This window comes from Peromyscus maniculatus, chromosome X, assembly GCF_049852395.1.
Source record: "Peromyscus maniculatus bairdii isolate BWxNUB_F1_BW_parent chromosome X, HU_Pman_BW_mat_3.1, whole genome shotgun sequence".
Lineage (NCBI taxonomy): Eukaryota > Metazoa > Chordata > Mammalia > Rodentia > Cricetidae > Peromyscus > Peromyscus maniculatus.
In genome coordinates, this window is record NC_134875.1 from 49,304,891 (window position 1) to 49,324,793 (window position 19,903).

The 19,903-nt window shown below is 39.7% G+C and overlaps 1 protein-coding gene across 2 annotated transcripts in view; it reads right to left on the bottom strand.

The window, feature by feature from the left end:
- Positions 1-19,438, bottom strand: part of Nxt2 (nuclear transport factor 2 like export factor 2) — a 30,958-nt gene extending 11,520 nt beyond the window's left edge. Inside the window, exons 1-3 of one of the 2 annotated variants that reach the window (XM_076561743.1) lie at positions 19,321-19,438; positions 1,385-1,478; positions 366-452 (exon numbers count right to left, since the gene is read on the bottom strand). In XM_076561743.1, the coding sequence (XP_076417858.1) occupies positions 366-452; positions 1,385-1,435 (138 nt within the window). In that variant the 5' untranslated portion in view covers positions 1,436-1,478; positions 19,321-19,438. Of the gene's footprint in view, positions 1-365; positions 453-1,384; positions 1,479-2,492; positions 2,676-19,320 lie in introns of those variants that run through there. The other variant, XM_006970297.4, reaches the window with a different exon arrangement.
- Positions 19,439-19,903: the final 465 nt, after the last annotated feature.

Consider the following 19,903-nt stretch of genomic DNA (forward strand, 5'->3'; position numbering starts at 1 on the left):
CAGGTTTTTCTAGTAAATCATGAAATCTCCAGGTTTGAAGTATGATCAAATATCCTGCAATATTATATTTTTATTATTTAAAACACTTTAAATTTAAATATATTTTGATCATATTCTTCTCCTCCCCCAAGTCCTTCTAGATCCTTTCCCTAGCTTCCCAAGTAGTAGTTTCTTAAAAATCTGAACAAAAACACAATACAAAAACCTTTAAAACCAAGAAAATAAAACAACATCAAAAAAGAAAAATAAAACACCAAACTCTAACCAAATAAAAACAACTCTTAAAGAATGTATGCACAGTAATTACTTATGTGGGTCAGATAAAAGGTATTTAAACAAAGAGCAACAGAGATTATAAAACTCACATGTCTTCTTCTGTCCATTGTCTCATAGTAAATATTGACAAATTCCTCAGCAGCTCTGCATGCCTGATCCACATAAGTTCTAAAATCCTACAAGAAAATTTTCACAAAGGTAAATCATAGTCCCACCAATCCTCCACAACACAACATATGCAACAGAAGTTATCAATTTATATTCATCACTATAAAGCTGCATGGGAAATCCACTATCACATAAATTTGAGTATTTTAAAGGTCAAGGCACAAATGTTTTCAGCTTTAAAAGCAAACTGCTGCTGGTTTAAGGTCTATGTCTTTAGAACATGTTCATCTTCCCCTTTTCACTCTTCACATATAATTCTGGGATCTTTGCTTGACAACTAAGTAAAGAATACCTCAGTATTTTACAAAACATTCACCCACAAAAGGACACCATTGAAACAGTAACTTGGGGGTGAGTGGTGGGTGTAGGTGTAGACAAGTTGTGAGGGGTGGATAGTCACTGAGTAGGTGCTGAGTTTCAACTTATGACCAAGCTCAAAAATTATTGAGCTTTCTAAAAACGGTTAAGAAAATTCTAAATGGCCTCACTCAGAAACTTTTCTTACATTATATAAACATTCACTACTGTTTGTAAATGGATTCCAAAATCCAAGAAACGAATCTCCTCAGAGTGTTCTTGCAAGATCCCTGATTAAGTAACTTTGCCACCACCCTTTTACTGAGAAAGTCCTTTTCCTTTGAACAAATATAATCGCCATTCTTTGTGAGTGATCAGGAGATTCTGATTTTTAAAGCGCCAATGCAAAGGCCGTCACTGTAAGCCATAAATGACTGAGCCCCCATCCACCCATGGTTGCTTTCCTCCCACCTATCATCTTTTCTAGGATGGTGGGGGAGCAGGGAGCAAGCCCTGCCCCAAGGGCTGGCAAGCCAGAACCTGATTCCTCACTTGCTCAAGTGTCCAGGCTGTGCTCTAGCCTCCCCTCCCCTCTGTGGCCCAGGCCCAAGCTCCTCAGCACCCCATGGTGGCATGCACTCACCACAGCCATGGCCATGGGGGAGCTTGAAACTCTTTTATCCTTGCGCTCCATGATTGGAGGTGTCACTACCTCTCCACGAGAATGGCTCCTTTGGCTGCGGAAGGATGAAATGTTTAGCAAGAAAATGAAAGGCAGAAAAGGCACAGATTTTTCAACCTGCCCATTGTATCCCGGTGTTAAAATCACCCCATGTTGCAATTTTAAGCAGCAGTTCCCTTCAGTTCCAACTGATTCTGTCCATCTGTTTTAATTACTTGCAAACTGTTTATTAGCATAAAAGAGAGAAAAAAAGAAAAACCAACCAACAACAACAAAAAAACAACAAAACAACACAAAACACCCCCCCCTTAAAAAAAACACCCTGTTCTTGTAATCTTAACACAGAAAACAAACACATCTCAATTTTCCATTGCGTACTTGCCCTGGCACAGGTTAAAAGTAAAGGGCCCGATTACCAGGATGGCTTTATTCCAGGAGGCGGGGCCAAAACTGGAGAGCCAATGAGAAACGGGAAAACCTAGATTAGTAACCAATAGGAAACGGGGGCAGAACTTGAGGAACGGCCCAGAAAACCGCCTACTGCACGAGAGGCTGAAAACCATTTAAAGTTCTAGAACATTCTCTACTTGAGTCTCTGCTACTAACGTCTTAGTTGGATACCTAAAAATTTTCCACTGTTTAAAATACAAATATTTTACTGATTTCCTCCACACTGAGGGGATTAAATGTCAAGCACCTCCCCCAAAACGCCAAAAAACCCCCCACCCCAAAACCAAAAAAAAACCCAAAACCCAACATCCTATGGTTTATGGTGTACAGCTTATTCAGCACAGCCTTATCAGAAACAGTTTAGTAATGACTACAAGCATTTTTTTATCTATATTCAATTATTTAAGGCAACTGTGAGGTAAATGTTATTTTATCATCACATTATTAAAACAAACCGACCAACAAACAGGATTACGAAGTGACTAAGATTTAAGCTTAAGTAATGAAAATGCCGGGTCAAACTGGCTTCAGTACCCTGGCACCATTTCTTAAAAACGGTTAATCCCAAAGCGGCCATGACAGACTTCTAAGTTCGAATCAAATATTTCTATAAACTTACTATCTGTAGCTTGTTTGTGGATCCTGAGAGGAACAGCCAGATCTTCCATAACGTTTGCCCTCATAGGACCAGTTATTACTGTATTTTTTCATATTTTTATTCTCTGCTGAGCACTCACGACCGCACCCACAGCAACCGCCTTCTCTTCTGACTGCGCGCGACTCAGCTTCAGTCACTTCCGGTTTGCCTGCTATGATGCTTACTGCCTTTATTTTATTACTTCCGGGGCAGCTACTCCCACGTGATGCTCCACTGTTCTTCATATACTAGTAAGTCACAGTTTTGTAACTTCTGCTCTACAGTTATGGAGCTGAAATTATACACATGGAATCTTACTAATAGTGAAAATGAGACTGTTCTGCATGCTTCTCATGTTTCTCGGACTCTCAAGTCCAAAATTTAAACTAATTTTTGTACAGTTTATTTCTAATCTATATTTTCTTAGTCAGCTATGCATGAATCTGTATTATTTAATTATTGATTTTTGGTTCTCTTCTTATTGTTCCTTGCTGCAACAAGTATTTATAATCATTTACTGTGCTCTGGGCATCGTGGAACGTGCTCTCTGCCAAGCAGTGAACGTAGTGGACACAATATCTTTATAAAGCTGACGGACAAACAAGAGCGGCAAACAATCAAGTAAGTATTAATACATTTTAAAGGAATTCCAAGTAATGAATTCTGAGTAGCTAGTTTTGGCCAATCTCTAAAACATTTTCTACTTCATCTTCTTTCTCTCTGCGTTATTAACCTCTCTTCCTTTTTCCCTCTCCCCCTCCACCAGCTCCCTTGACTTTTACCTCCTCTAAGTTTAGTTATGCATACAGTGCAGAACACCAGAAGATGGCACTAGATCTCATTACAGATGGTTGTGAGCCACCACGTGGTTGCTGGGAATTGAACTCAGGACCTCTGGAAGAGCAGCCAGTGCTCTTAACCTCTGAGCCATCTTGCCAGCTCCCTCCTCTAAGTTTAGTAACTCTATCCCCACACCCGCAGTTCTCCTAATATTTAAAGCCTACCTTGATGTGGTTTTATTTTTCCCAGAGTTCTCTCCCAAATTTAAGAAAGGCTAGTAAACTATGTTTTTCCACAAAATGACTCCTGTTCATTATTATATTGGTGTTGGCTTTTCTTGAATGAGGGAAGGTATTTTATATGATTTCATTCAATCCTCACAAAACACAGAGAGGTAGATATTAATATGACCCATATTTTTAAGAATTTGAGATGAAGCTCAAAGAGAAAAAAAAAAAACAAAAACCTTTGCTAAGATGATACGGCTCTGGGCTGGAGAAATGGCTCAGTAGTTAAGAACACTTGTTGCTCTTGCAGGGGACCTGGGTTCAGTTCCTAGCACCCATATTAATCAACTTGCAACTGTCTATAACTCTAGTCCCAGGAAATCAGACATCTTCTGGCTTTTTCTGGCACCAGTACGCATGTGGTAAGTCTTCATACATTCAGGCACATTCACATACATACAAACATTTTAAAACAAGCTGACAGTGAGTGGGCCCAGAATTTTAGACCCAAACTGTCTGATCAACACACTGTGCTGTTTGTTTATTCATTCACTTATATATCATTATTTCTTCTTCTTTTTGATTTGTTTACTCCATTTCTACCTGTCCTTCAGGTAACTGGGCAAGTAAAAGATCACTTTTGTGAAGCTTTCCCTCATTGCATTTTTCTAGAAACATAGTGTATAGGATGCTACTCTTAGGACTGTAGATGTGGCTACTGGGATGGACAATAATGCTAAAGGAGTAGAGAAGAGCTGGGACTTGTGAAAGGGATACTTGAGTTAGAAGAGGAATGAAAACTCAGAGTTTCACACTGATTGTTCTTGCACATCATTTTGTCTTATGATAGGAGAATGGCTACACTGAGGTGTCACAAAAGTGTGAGGCTGGGTAAAATGATGGCATAGAAATAAATAGTGGGCTCTGATTGTTGAAGGTTTGAACTGAAAATATTTGAAAAACCCATTGGACGTGTGTTGGGGCGGGGAGGACAAGAAAACAACTAGTAGGAAAGAAAACAATGGGTGGGAAATGAGGTTCATCTTCACTAGATAACAGTGCAATTGTTAAAAGTATGAAGAGTGACTAGGAGCTGTATTAAAGGACTTCTTATAAATAAAAATAGCATTGTGATTAAACACACTATTTTTTTTCCATCAGTCTGAGTTCAGTTTCTAACCATGCTGCTGACTAGCTCTCTGACTTTGAAGAAATTACCTAGGCATTATAAAACTCAGTCTTTCAACCTGTAAAATGGAAATAATATTAGTATATATTTCAAAGCATTGCTGGGGTAGACAAAATGGCTTATTGGAAAAGGAGCCTGGCACCAAAACTGATGAACTTCAGTTCAGTCCCCAGGATGCACATGGTAGAAGGAGAGAATGAACTCCTACAAGTTATCATCTGACCTCCACATTCTCATCATGGCATGCATCTCCCTCTACCCCCATACAGATAATTATACATAAGTAAGTGTATTTTGAAAAGCCCATTGTTGTGAGAATCAAATGAGTCACTCAGAATCCCACGTGTTCTGTTTGAAAAATACATTTTCCTTTACATATCAGAGATTAGACAGCCCAAACTCTGATAAAATGACGTTGGGAGAGATTAGATAATCTGAGAGGTAGGGAGCAGCATCAGTACACTACAGGAGAGAGTTGGGAACTGTGGCAAAACAGACTGTAGGAGCAATAGTTGGGATGGGTTAGGATTCCTTCTGGCTGTATTGTACAACAAGTTCTTCTATAGTGTAGATCTAGGGGAATTAAGGTTCTTGGTAGTTACCACAATCTTTCCTTGAATCTTTCTCTTGCATCAGATTTGAGCAGTAAAAATCTAGAAAATGGGGTGGTCTGAATAGTCAGTCACTTGCTCTCAGGTCTCTAATTGGAAAGCATCTTATTCATACTGAACAGTGTTCTGAAATACTTTGATTTAGACATACTTTATATACAATGTGAGCTACTCATTTAGAGCATATACTTCCAAGAGCTTTCATACAGTCACAGATTTATTCAAGCATTATTATAAATATGTTTCCCTTTATCAGCTGATTATTATTCACCCTTTCAATGCAGCTCTTGGCAAACACTAATATTCTGCCTCACTCTAGGCATATACCTATTCTGTACATTTCATGGAAGTGGAATTGTACAAATTATCTTTGTACAATTTGTACAATGTACAATTGTACAAAAGTTTGGTATCTTTCACTAAGAATATTTTTGAGGTTTGACCATTTTATAGCACATGTCAAGACATCATTCCTTTCAATTTGGAGAATAACATTCCACTATACATACACAACACATTTTATCTATGTATTCATCCATTGATACTTATTTGAGTAGCTTTCTCATGTTGGCCATTTTAAATAATGCTTCTTTGAATATTCTTATTAATTATTATGTGGGCACATTTCAGATACCATATAGTGGAATTGCTGAACCATATGGTAACATACTTAATATGTTAAGAAACTACTAGCTTGATTTCCATAGTTGCCTGCATTTTATATTCCATCCCAGCATATATAAGAGTTTCCAGTTTTCTATGTATTCCCCAATACTTTTGTCTTTTGAAGTACAGCCATCCTAGTGAATATGAACTAATAGTTATATAATGCTCCAATAACTATGGGAGTATAAGTAACTTTAAAGAGTGGTGTTTTCATTGCCTGTTGATATATAACAGCATTCACAGTAGCCATGATATGAAATCATAGGTATCCACAAATGAAAGAATGGATAAACTGTGATATGTGCATATGTGTGGACATAATGGAATATTATTCAGTCTTAAGAAGGAGAAAAAAAACTTTGTGAAAAAATACTATGGTATCTGTCTTAGTCACTGTTCTGTTGCTGTGAAGAAACACCATGACAATATCAACCCTTATAAGAGAAAGTATTTAATTGAGGATTTAATTAATTGAATTTAATTAATTGCTTACAATTTCAGAGGATTAGTCTATTATGATCATGGTGGGAACATGGCAGCAGAACATGCTGCAGAAGTAGTTGAGAGCTACATCCTGATCTCTGGCAGGGGAGGAAGGGGCAGGCAGGCAGGCAGGCAGTGGGCAGGCAGAGACTGGTCTTGGAAAGGACTTTTGAAGCCTCTAAGCCGAGTGACACACTTACTCCAACAAGGCTACATCTCCTAGTCTTTCTAATTCTTTCAAATAGTGTCCTTTTCTGGTGACTAAGCATTCAAATATATGGACCTATAGGATCCATGTTTATTCAAACCAACACAGTATCTAATAACATATATAGTCATTAAAAATATTTTTTTTAAAAGAAAGAGATCATGCCATTTGACAAAATATGAATGATAAGTAAAATAAGCCAGACATAGAAAGAAAAATACTGTGTGATCTCTTTTACATGTCAAATCTAAAAATTGTCATATGCAGAGACTAAAACTGATTATTGGGAGCAAATAGGGGAAGGAATGGGGAGATGCAGGTCAAAGGACACAAAGTAGCAGAGCTAGCACACAACACAGGTTCCTAGTTAGTCGTAGTACATTGTATTCAGGAATTGGGGAAATGAATAGATTGCAGATGATTTTGTTATAGAAGGAAATTGGGGAACTGTGAGATGAGTAGTATAGTGTCTACTTTAAATAGACACAATGAAATTTATATTTAAAATATTCTCTAGTAATCATCCATTTCTTATTTGTATACTCATTTTTTTAGATTTGATATTCCTGTGAAGAATATGTTATAATTTTCACATATTTAACACCCTAACCAGTGACACTCAATTAAAATCTTATAGAGTATGTGGTTGAACCCAAGTGACCAAATAAAATTTCTTCCCTTTGTAAATCTCCCTACATCCCCATTCTGAATCCATTCTGAAAGAAGTGAAGGTGTGAATTAATTTCCTGTAAAGGGAATTATTTTTTCCTGTGACACAGAAGTGAGAGCATAATCCATTTTCACCTCATTACATTTCAATTGCCTCCTCTATGGGGCATTCACAAGTCTTATCTTCAAGGGAGAACAATTCTTTCAACTCCCTGCTGGAAACTTTGCCTTCAATTAATTATTTTCAGAATAAAAACATGTAATAAGGCTTTTGTATTGGTTGAGTTCTCTGATATCAGGAAATCTTATTGAGACTCTGGTTCATCCAGTCTGCAAATTTCTTAGAAAAATATGATTATGATTGCTAAGATATTGCCATGAAAGATTCTGACAGAGATGAGCATTTAATTAACAAGATGACAAACTAAAATTTGAAAAATTCCTTGTCTTGCTTTGCTCTACCAGTGAAGTCTTCTTCATACTAAGTATCCATTTCTTTTGTATTCTTTCCTTCCTATCAAGTCCCAAACTTCACCCTTCCACAAACTCCAGTCAAAACAAAAAAATTATGAAGACAATACATGATTCCTCTGCCTGCCTTCCCAAACAGAAAGAATATGTAGTTATGGACTTAATGTCATGGTTCAGTTTTTCTGTTACCTTTAATTATATTTTCTGATAACATAAATATATTAATGTTTTCAGTAACAAAGTATTTTATGGTAATAAGAATTGAACCCAGCATTTCACCTGTGCTACATAAGCGCTCTACCACTGAGTTATGTCCCTAATTAATATTTTTAGTATTTGTCTGGTATAACTTTATTCCATCATTTTATTTTGAGTGTTTCTGAATTCTAGTATTGATACATTGCCTTTTCTTTTCTTTCATTTTTTTTTTTTTTTTTTTTTTTTTTTTTTTTTTTTTTTTTTTTTGGTTTTTCGAGACAGGGTTTCTCTGTGTAGCTTTGCGCCTTTCCTGGAACTCACTTGGTAGACCAGGCTGGCCTCGAACTCACAGAGATCCGCCTGGCTCTGCCTCCCGAGTGCTGGGATTAAAGGCGTGCGCCACCACCGCCCGGCTCATTTTTTTTTTATTAAGAAATTTTCTACTCACTCTACATACCACCCACAGATCCCACCTCCTCCCTCCTCCCACCCCCCAGCCCTCCCTTTCAAGCCACCCCACATCCCCACATTCCCGAAATCAAGGTCTCCCATGAGGAGTCAGCAGAGCCCAGCACACTGAGCCTAGGCAGGTCCAAGCCCCTCCCCACTGCACCAAGACATCACACCACAGGCACCAGATTCCCAAAAGCCTTCTCAGATACACTGCCTTTTCAAAATTGCATATATGTAACAACAAGTAAAGAAAAAGAGGCCAGAGGCCATGGATTTGAAAGAGAGCAAGGGATTGGGAGATACATGGCAGGGATTGGAGGAAGGAAAGGGAAAGGGGGAAATGATGTAATTATGTTTTAATTTAAAAAATGAAAAAATGCACCAAGTGAGTCCCAGGAAAGGCGCAAAGCTACACAGAGAAACCCTGTCTCGAAAAACCAAAAAAAAAAAAAAAAAAAAAAATGAAAAAATGCACATAGTTGTGTCATAGGTGTATGCCAGGAAATATTCCTAAAAATAAACAAACAAACAAAAAACCCATAGTGGCAGCTGGGTGTTATGGTAGCATATACCTGTAGTCCCAGTACTTGAGTGGCTGAGGTGGGAAGGTCATTATTAGTTTGATACCACCCTGGGCTACATAGTGAGTTCCAAACCTGTCTGGGCTACATAGTGAGACCCTATCTCAGTCCAACCCTCAAAGATGGATTTAGTTACTATATTAGTCAGGGTTCTACAGAGTAACAGAATTTATAGAATGAATCTATGAATCTACCTACCTACCTACCTACCTACCTAGATATATAAAGGGGATTTATTAGAATGGCTTACAGATTGTGGTCCAGCTAATCCAACAATGGCTGCTTATATACAGAAGGTCCAAGAATCCAGTAATTGTTCAATCTATGAGGCTGGATGTCTCAATTAGTCTTCAGTATACACTGGAATCCCAAAGAAGTAGGTTTTATACTAGTGAAGAAATGGGCTTGCTAGTGAGGTGAGAGCAAGCAGGCAAAGAGCAAAAGCTTCCTTCTTCTACATACTTATATAGGCTTCTGATAAAAGATGTGGTCCAGATTAGAGGTGGGTCTTCCCACCTGAAAGATCTGGATTAGAATTGAATCTTTCCATTACAAATTAAGCAAAAATCCCTCACAACTGGGCCCCTCCATTTGGGTTTTAATTAATTCCAGATGTAGTCAAGTTGATGGTCAAGAATAGCCATTATAATTACAGTAATTTGCATAATTTCAAGTGTATAATATAATTGCATTGCCCCAGAATGCTCCTTCTTGTCCTCTCCCAGTACATACTTCCTAAAGGTACCTATAATCACTTATTTTGTTATAGATAGGACTTGACAGTTATTGCTCTTCATAGAAATGACATTAAATAATATATATTTTTAATGTTTGATTTTTTTAATGTAATTTAAAAATTTTAATTGACTAATAGGTGCTGCAGTGATGACTTAGTGGTTAAAATACTAATTATTTTTATATATCACAGAATAACTATATCAAATACATCTATTTTTGACATAATTATCATTTCTGTCAAGAAAACATTTAACATCAATCTGTCATTTACAATTTTGAAATACAGTAGGCTTTATTATTAACCCACTCTCACTTTGGTATTCAACAGGTCTTGAAGCACACTTGATCCCCCCCCCCATTGGAAATTATTGTGAGATTCATCCTTGTTGTTGTCTTGTTTTATATTAATTTGTATTATTTGTTTATATAAATGTATCACAGTATATCTGTTCCCTCTCTTAGCAACTGACCTTTGCATTGTTTTCCATTTGGAGATGTTTTACATAAAGATGCTGTGGATAACCATGTGAAGAGAACTCTTCTGCTTTCTGTATAGAGTTGGAATTGCTAGATTATACTGTCCAAATATGATTAGCTCTATGAGATTCTGGCAGATATAATTCAAATTGATACATTAACCAATAGTCTTTTTTTATTTATCTGTTTTGTTTTTTGGAACAGGATTTCTTTGTGTAGCTCTGACTATCCTGGAACTTGCCCTGTAGACCAGGCTAGCCTTGAACTCACAGAGATCCACCAGCTTCTTGTAGCATGATTCTTAAAAGGTCTTATTAATAAAAACAAACCTGAAGCCAGGTATTGGGGTGAATGCTGGAAGATCAGAGAAGCAGAACAAGCCACAGCCACCTCACCTTGCCAGTTCCTCAGCTGATCCTGTTTCCTCAGACTGGAAGCCTCTGAGTCCTCATCCAAATGGATCTTAGCTGAACTGCTGCTCAAAAGCCTAAAATCTTAACCAGGTTCTCCTTCCTGGTTTTCATGCCTTATATACCTTTCTGCTTCCTGCCATCACTTCCTGGAATTAAAGGCATGTGTCACCATGCCTGGCTGTTTCCAGTGTGGCTTTAAACTCACGAGATCCAGTGGATCTCTACCTTTGGAATGCTAGGATTAAAGGTGTGAGTGCCACCATTTTCTGGCCTCTATATCTAGTGGCTGTTCTGTTCTCTGACCCCAGATAAATTTATTAGTGTTCACAATATATTGGGGAACACAATATCACCACAGCTTCTGCCTTCTGAGGCACCACTACTGCCCTACTCAAGAATCTTTAAAAATTCTGCTTACTCAACATTTTTTTTCTGTGGTTGGTATTTTATTTTGAACTCTTCTGGAGGATGTGTGCTGGTCACAACCATTTTGATTTATGTTTCTTGGTAGATAATGAGTTGAGCTCTTTATACTTAATTGTCTATTTATTTGCTCTTTATAGAGAAAAGGCTATTTGCATATTTTACTCAATTAATCAGCATTCTATCTGGGCAGTGGTGGCTCACACTTTAATCCTTGCACTCAGGAGGCAAAGGCAGGTTAATCTCTGTGTCAACAGAGTAAGTTCCAGGACCTCCAGGGCTAAACAGTGAGACCCTATCTTGAAAAACTAAAAAGCAAGCAAGCAAACAAACAAAAAACAAAATCATCAAAAAAAATTGGTAGTCTGTGTTTCTAAAACTTGATTTATAGATTTTTTTCTATATTATAATCATATTTTAAAAAGATATTGTAGTAATTCTCCCTTTCTTATTTTTTTTTTTTTTTTGGTTTTTCCGAGACAAGGTCTCTCTGTGTAGCTTTGCGCCTTTCCTGGAACTCACTTGGTAGCCCAGGCTGGCCTCGAACTCACAGAGATCCGCCTGCCTCTGCCTCCCGAGTGCTGGGATTAAAGGCGTGCGCCACCACCGCCCGGCTCCCTTTCTTATTTATATACTTAGATTTTAGTGGATTTAGTGTTCCAGAAATTACATTATGCAATTTTCATATATTGAACACCAAAACCATGTATGTACTATGAATATCCTCTTTAGATTCATGGCTTTCCATTTTCTTCTCTCACTGGTGTGTTTTGATAAGCAGAAAGTTTTAATTTTGATGAGTTTATAATTTGTCACTTTCCCTTTGAATGATTGTGTCCCAGTTTAGAAAGTTGACTAACTTTGGAGATCTTTAATATATTCTGCTATATTTTATCAGTTTGTGTTCTTTAATAAGGTCCCTAATATATTCTCCTATACTTTAGCAGTTTGTGTTCTTTAATAAGAACATAGTGTTATTTGAAGCATGGGTCAGGTAAGCTTTTATTGCAAAGACTATCCTTTCCCCTGGTAAACAGCAGTGAGTGTAGTCTTTATCATAAGTCAGGGTTCTGTTTGTTTGTTTGTTTGTTTGTTTGTTTTCAAGACAGGATTTCTCTCTGTAGCTTTGGAGCCATTCCTGGAACTCACTCTGTAGACCAGGTTGGCCTCAAACTCATAGAGATCCGCCTGGCTCTGCCTCTGCCTCCTGGATTCTGGGATTAAAGGCACCACCACTGCCAGGTGCAGGTCTTTGTTTTACAAATGGCACTCAGTTCCACTGTTTTTTTGTATCTGAATTACTGTCTTAATCCTTAGATATTCAAAATATCTCTTAATGGGATGGCCAAACACCCTAATGGTTGTGCCATAAACCCCATCCAAGGACTGAGGAATCTGGATGCAGACATCCATGGCTAGGCCCCTGGTGGAGTGCTGGGAGTCTAATTAGTGAGAAAGAGGAGGGTTTATATGAGCGAGAATTGTTGAAACGAAGGTTGGATAAAGCTCAGGGACAAATAACCAAATGAATGGAAACACATGAACTATGAACCAAAGACTGAGGGCCCCCCAACTGGATCAGGCCCTCTGAATAGTTGAGACAGTCGATTGGCTTGATCTGTTTGGGAGGCATCTAGGCAGTGGTACCAGGTCCTGGGCTCATTGCTTGAGTTAGCTGTTTGAAACCTGGGACTTATGCAGGGACGCTTGGCTCAGTCTTGGAGGAGGGGACTGGACCTGCCTGGACTGAGTCTATTAGGTCGATCCCAGTCCTCGGGGGAGACCTTGATCTGGAGGAGGTGGGAATAGGGGGTGTGCTGGGGGGAAGGGGAGGGAGGCAGGAAGGGAGAGAACAAGGGAATCTGTGGCTATTATGTAGAACTGAATCGTATTGTAAAATAAATTAAAAAAATATGATAAAAAAAACTGAGAGTGAAAATAAAACCTTTTCTTTGGTTTTTCAATGTTTCTTGCCTGTTCTGGGTCTTTTGCAACTTGGTATAAAGTTTCAAATATTTTTCTGATTTCCCAATAAATTATGTTATGACTTGGGGTTTGATTGCATTGAATATTAGATCAACTTAAAGAAATTAAAATTATAATAATATTGATTTTCCAAAACAATGACATGACATCTTTTTTACTTATTTTGGTCTCTGGTTTCTCTCAGTAATGCTTCCTATGAGAGATAGTAAACAACTTTTGTTAGATTTCTTCCAGAGTAGCTCAGATTTTTATGATACTGTAAATGGTCATGTTTTTTCAAAAATATCTTCTTTAGATAGTGTCTCCATATAATCTGGTCTGACCTGGAACTCATTCCAAAGCTAAAGGTGCCCTGAACTCACAGAAATCCTTTGCCTCAACCTCCCAAGTGCTGAGATTATAGGCTCGTAGTAACAAATCTGGTCAATCTTTTAAAACTATTTCTAGTTGTTTGCTGATAATTATATACACATGCAAATGATTTTGTCTGTTTAATTTTATCTAGCACTTTGTTGTGTTCACTTAAATATTTTAATAATTTGTAGATCTTTTAGATATGTAATCACTTCGTTTTGGTGGGCAACCAAGAGAAATGGCCAAAGCCTGAGTTGTTTTATGGGCCTCTGGGGCTTCCCTGTCAACTCGTGATGTTTCACACCCCGGCATTTGAATTTTTGTTTAGTAATCTATAGATTCTGGAAACAGCTTTTTCCAGCAACGGTGGGTACATATTTCTCACTTTCTCTTTTTTAAACAATTTTATTAATTAATTAATTTATTATTTGTGGTTTTTCAAGACAAGGTTTCTCTGTGTAGCCCTGGATGTCCTAGAACTCTCTTTGTAGACCAGGCTGGCCTTAAACTCACAGAGATCTGCCTGCCTCTGCCTCTCCAGTGCTGGGAATAAAAGCCTGCACCACCACTGCCTGGCTTTAATAAATTATATTTTTAACTTGGCAACAAGATAGTAAGTTTCCATATGGCCTTTTCATTCCATTTTGCTTTGATTAACCCTCTTGGTGCCCCCTTGTTTTCTCCCATCCCCAGCCCTCCCTGATTGAACCTCTCAATCCACAGTGTTCCCTCTCTCTATTTTCTACTCCCCCCCCATGCTAGTCCTCTTAAGCCAACCCTGTTTCAGTGGCCTCTCTAGTTTCCTGGCTTCTACAGGGACTCAGATTTTAACACACAGAATTAAAGTCTCTACTGTTGAGGGGAGTTGGAGGGTGGGTAACCAATGATCTTCTTGGTGACTGAACAGTATTTTTGTAGAGATACACATCTAATTTATTCATTTGTCTCTTGATGGATATTGGGTTGTTGCTCTCTTTTAAGCTCTTGTGAATAATGCTGCTGTGAATATGCACACATCTGTATATTTGTTTTCAATACTTTGGGGCATTGGATGTCGTTTTCTTTTACTGTGATGTCTTTGCTGTTCATATCAGGATCATAACTTTCTGAATAAGTTAGTAAGTGTCTTTACCTCTTCAATATTTTAGGAGGGTTTGTAAATGATTGGCAGTAATTCTTTCTTTCAATATTTAATGATTTTCCCCAATTGAAGGCATCTGCTCCAGGCTTTCTTTAATAGGAACATTTTGATGACTTAATCAATTACTTTATTTTTATATTTGTTAAATTTTCCATTTACAATCTTTTTTCTTGCCCCTCCTTTAAAAATTTATTTATTGTTATTGTACGTATGATGCATATGGGAGGGTGTGCCATTAAATACATGTGTAGGACAATGTGTGGGATTCTTTCTCTTTCCATCTTTTTGTGGGTTCCAGGGATTGAATTCAGGTCATAGGGCTTGCGTGGCAAGCACTTTATCCATTGAATTATGCTGATGGTCCATATTTAATTTGAGCTATTTTTTGTAATTGGTGTGTGTATAAGAATGAGTGTATTTTATTTAGGCTACATAATTTATTATTTTGTCATTGTTCATAGTATTCTTTTATATGCTTCTTTTTATTAAATTTTATTTATTTGTGGTATGGAGTGTGTGTGTGTATGTGTGTGTGTGTGTGTGTGTGCATGCCTGTGTGTACACATGTGCATACTTGTGCCACAAAGCATGTGAGGAGGTCAGTGGACGACTTGCAGGAATAAATTTTCTCCTACCTTGTGGGTCCTCAGGCTTGGTGGCAAGTGCTTTTATCAGCTGAGCCATCCTGTCAGCCTTATTTTTCATTTTTATATCTGTAAGACGTGTCTTGTGTCTTCACTTTAATTTCTTATTTTAGTGATTCACTTTTTCTCTGTTTTCCTTGTTAACTTTGGCAACATTTACCTATTTGTTAATCCTTTCACAAAATAAACTTTTTGTTTGTTTGTTTGTTTGTTTTTGTTCTTGTTTTGGTTTTTACCTTCCTGAGACAGGGTTTCTCTGTGTTACCCTGGCTGTCCTGGAACAAAATTCACTTTGGATCTGATTAATGCTCTCACGTTTATTCCCTATTGACATGTGTGGTAATCTTCAGTATTCCTTTCTGCTTAGTGACTTTGGGTTCTTTTGCTCTTTTTTCCCCTAATTCCTTGAGGTGAAAAGTTACTGATTTCAGATGTTTCTTCTTTTTTTCCCCTTTTTTTTGATTCTTTGTGGATTTCGCATCATGTATTCTGAACCCACTTACCTCCCCATCTCCTCGATCCTGCCCTCTACCCTTGCAACCTCCCCCAAATCAAAATCAAATTATAAAAAAACCCAAACAAAACAAAGAAAAAATAAAATAAAAATAGAAATAAAAACAAACAGAAAAAAAGAATTTTGTTGTGTGGCCCATTGAGTCGCACAGTTTACCCTTCAGTCCATTCATCTTGACTTGCAAGTGTTCATTGCCACAAGTCATTGGTCTGGCTCGAGGCCTCTGGTTTCTGCTATACCACCGATACTGGGCCCTCACTGGGATTCCTCTTGGATATCCTGTTGTCCTGTGTCATGGAGATCCTGCAGCTTTGGATCTGCAGGTCCAGCCCCTTCACCTGCTCGTGCAGACCATAGATGAGGTGGATGTTCAGTGGGCTAACTCATAGTCCTGGTTCTGGGCCTGGGTATTGCTGGGTTGGTCAGCCTGCCAGCTTTCCCTCATTGCCACTACCTGGATCGTCAGCTAGCTCACCCACTGTAGCCTACATCAAGGAATGGTCTTGCGCGCCGCAGAAATATATCATAAGAACTCAGCTGGTTATGGCAAAGTCACTACCTGGAGGGATCAGGGAATTCCTCCAGAGGAAGCCAAATCCCAAGGAGTTTTTGGTGTTACTTGGCTTGTTATATATCAGCTGTCTTCTGTTATGAAAATCATGTGTGCCTTCATAGTTTTCCCAATTGACTTTCCCCTAAGAAGGACTAACAGTGTAGACTGATCACTCTCTGGACATACACATTCCAGGTATTTGGAGAACAGCCTCAGGAAAGGCTTTCTCTGGAACCAGTTATCTCCCTTAGCCACTTTCAAGGACTACAGGAAACACCACCCACCAACTGCCAAAGACTAACAATGATAACAGCCCACCTGAAAGTCTCCTGACTTAAATTCCACAGGGAGACACCACCCAGGGGGGCGCCCAACTTCCAAGGACTAACAAGTGATAGCAGCTCACGTACAAGTCTCCTGACTTACAGTAAATTCACAAGAGGACGCCGCCTAGGCCAGGTGGACACTAAGTAATAGTTTTACACAATTTAGCTTAGGCCCTTCTTTCTTACAGCCTTACTAACTTTATAGACCTCTAACTACTTACCTAACCACTTCTAGGAATATTTAGATAAACTTCTGTGCTAACAGCTATGCTCAGCCAGAACTCCCAGTTCAAACCTCCCTGTATCACCAGAGGCATCTAGCTGTACACAGGTTGCCCTGAGACTGAGCACACTTTCCCCCACCCTGCAGAAAAACGGCAGACAGCTTGGACAGATAGGAGCCACAGGAAAAAAGAAGACAGTTTTATTTTCTCCCATTGACCTAGCAACTTATAGATTTTTAACATCCTTTACCAAACACATTTAAGGTTATAGTTGTGCACGTAAGACCCCTCTTCTTAGATATTACCCATATTTAGCCTTTAGTTGATTCATTAGTCACTTCCCCTTTGGGTCACAAATGGTAATTAACAACTTCTTTGTAATTCTTATCAACCCTCCATTTGATCCTGATAGTGGACAATCACTGCCTGAGGAAGTTCAGGCTGAGTGTCCTGGGTGGAGGGGAGGATTGTGATTTTGGGGAGATATATAACGGTAAAGCAGAGGACAGGCGGAGAAAGAGAGAAGAGAATGGAAGAACGAGATGGGTAAGAACTTGAGAGGAACAAGCTGAGATGGGGAAGAACTAGATTGAAGAGCTAAAAGAGAGGACTAGAGGAACGAGATGGAAGGTGAGGAAGAGCCAGATGGGGAAGAACAAGATGAGGAAGAGCCAGATGAGAGAGAAGGAGACAGGAGAGGAGCTGATAGGGGAAAGAACTAGATAGATGAGAACCTAGAAGGGACAGAACTAGATGAAGGAATTAAGATAGAACATAGAGGGGACAGTAGATAAATATAGAGAGAAATCAGGCAAGAAAGGAGCTAGACATGAGAACAGAACTGAAGCTGTGTATAAAGGATGTTATGCCAGAGGAATTAAAGAGAATGGATCAAAGAACTCTGAGTGCGTAGACTGATTTACCGACCCTAAAGATTCTCTGCTGGTTGATAGAGCCTTCCGCGGACCCTGGGAGGGGACTATCGAGGGGCTGGACCCCCATAGTCCTCGTTAGAATGGGGCTAGTTTTCCTGCTCTCGGGCCCTCAGATCTGCGTCCCCCACACTCATATGATGAGGGCCAGCTCTGCTGTTTTGCCCAGGCAAGGTGCAGAGAATACAAGGGATGGGTCAGCTCTCCTGCTCTCATTACCCTCAAGGCTGGCTCACCTGCACCCCTGACAACAGGGTCAGGTCTAGTGTGCTGCCCACTTGAATGCAGGGTGCGCTACAGCTGGTCTGGGGCAGGATTAGTTCTCCCACTCTCAGGACCCCAGGGCCAGCTCTCTCAACAGCCACTGGTAGCCAGGAGCAAAGGGGAGAGGCATTTTTTTCCCTTCACCCATGCCACCACATGGCAGATGAGGGGTGGGCAGGACTCGGCTCCCTTGCTCTCATGCCCTCACGCCCACAGGGTTGGCTCACCTGTGTCCCTGATCACACGGTCAGCTGTGGCTGTTATGTAGAACTGAATAGTATTGTAAAATAAAATAAAATAAAAAAGAAAAAAAATGAAAAAAATAAAAGAAACAGAATTTTCTAAGGTGGAAAACAAACAACAACAACAAAAAAACCCAGAAGCTTCCAAAACGTTTCTAATTTCCCCTGTGACTTCTTTAAGAGCACACTGTTTAATTTCCATACGTTTACGGATTTTCAGAGGGTTGCAGCATTAGAAAGGTTGAGAACTACTGTTGTAGGTGCTGATACCTGGTCTTGTCTTTATTGTGTGGGTGACTTGTTCCTTGGTTTCTGTTGCCCTCTCTAGCTCTCTCTTTTTTTTTTTTTGCCTTAAAAAAAAAAGATTTATTATGTGTACAGTGTTCTGCCTGCCAGAAGAGGGCGCCAGATCTCATTACAAATCGTGAGTCGCCATGCAATTGCTGGGAATTGAACTCAGGACCTCTGGAAGAACAGCCAGTGCTCTTAACAGCTGAGCCATCTCTCCAGCCCCTAAAAGGGCTCCCCCCCCCCATTTTTATTTTATCTGCATTAGTATTTTGCCTGCTTGTATATCTGCTTAAGGGTCTCAGGTCCCCTGGAACTGGAGTTACACACATAGTTGTGAGCTGCCACGTGGGTGCTAGGAATTGAACCCAGATCCTCTGAAAGAGCAGTCAGAACTCTTAAGCACTGAGCCATCTCTCCAGCCCTCCTCTCTGGTTCTTATGAGGGTATGGTGACTGTGTGTTGCCTGCTAAGGATCTGGGATCCTGATAGGTGTGGCCGCTGGAGGTTCCCGGTAAAACACATTCCTGGGGTTGGGAGCTGACACTTAGGAATAGGGATAGACTAGATGGGGTAGGGTTGCAAGGCCCCAGGAGGGAGGAAATCTGGGTGTTTCACCAAGATCTGTTTAGTCCTCTGGCAATAGGGGCAGAGAGTAAAGAGAGGCCACTACAGGTAGTTTGCTCCAGAGCTGGGGTTGAGACTGAGGGATTGGGCATGGAGGAGAGGAGAGTGAAGATCCAAAGCTCACTTACCTGCTCAGTTGGTCTGCCTTCTTGCTTCTCTGTCAGTCTTGGATGGTGAGTTTGTGAAGGCCTAGAATTAACTTTACAGGCTCAGGAATATGCAATGATAACTTGAACAGACACAGAGCAGTAGCCTCCTGCAGTCGTCCTGTCTGCTGCTTATACAGGAAAGGAAAGCTTAACAGGATCCTGTCTGTGGTTTACGGCCCTTGGAGATAGATATCCAGATAATCCTGCTGAACAGTCCAGATAATCCTGTTCAGCGGGTTGTGGTTCCCCGCCAAAACTCTAGACCAATAGTTTCAAAAAATCACCTTGCCCCTTCTAGCCAATCCCAAGCAGCCAATTCCCGGCTTGTGGTTTTTCCCTACGAAAACCCTCTACACCTGGATCCTGTACACCTGGACTCGTGGCCTTTGCCACATTTCCTTCCATCTGCCATGCTGCGGCCCAGGTTGAACCTGAATAAAAGGACCCTTATGGGCTTGCATCGGAAACTGGCTCCTTGGTGCTCTCTGGGGGGTTTTGCGAAACGGGTGCAACATACGGTGCATGGCTGGGAACCCCCATGACCCCATGGAACTCCGAACCG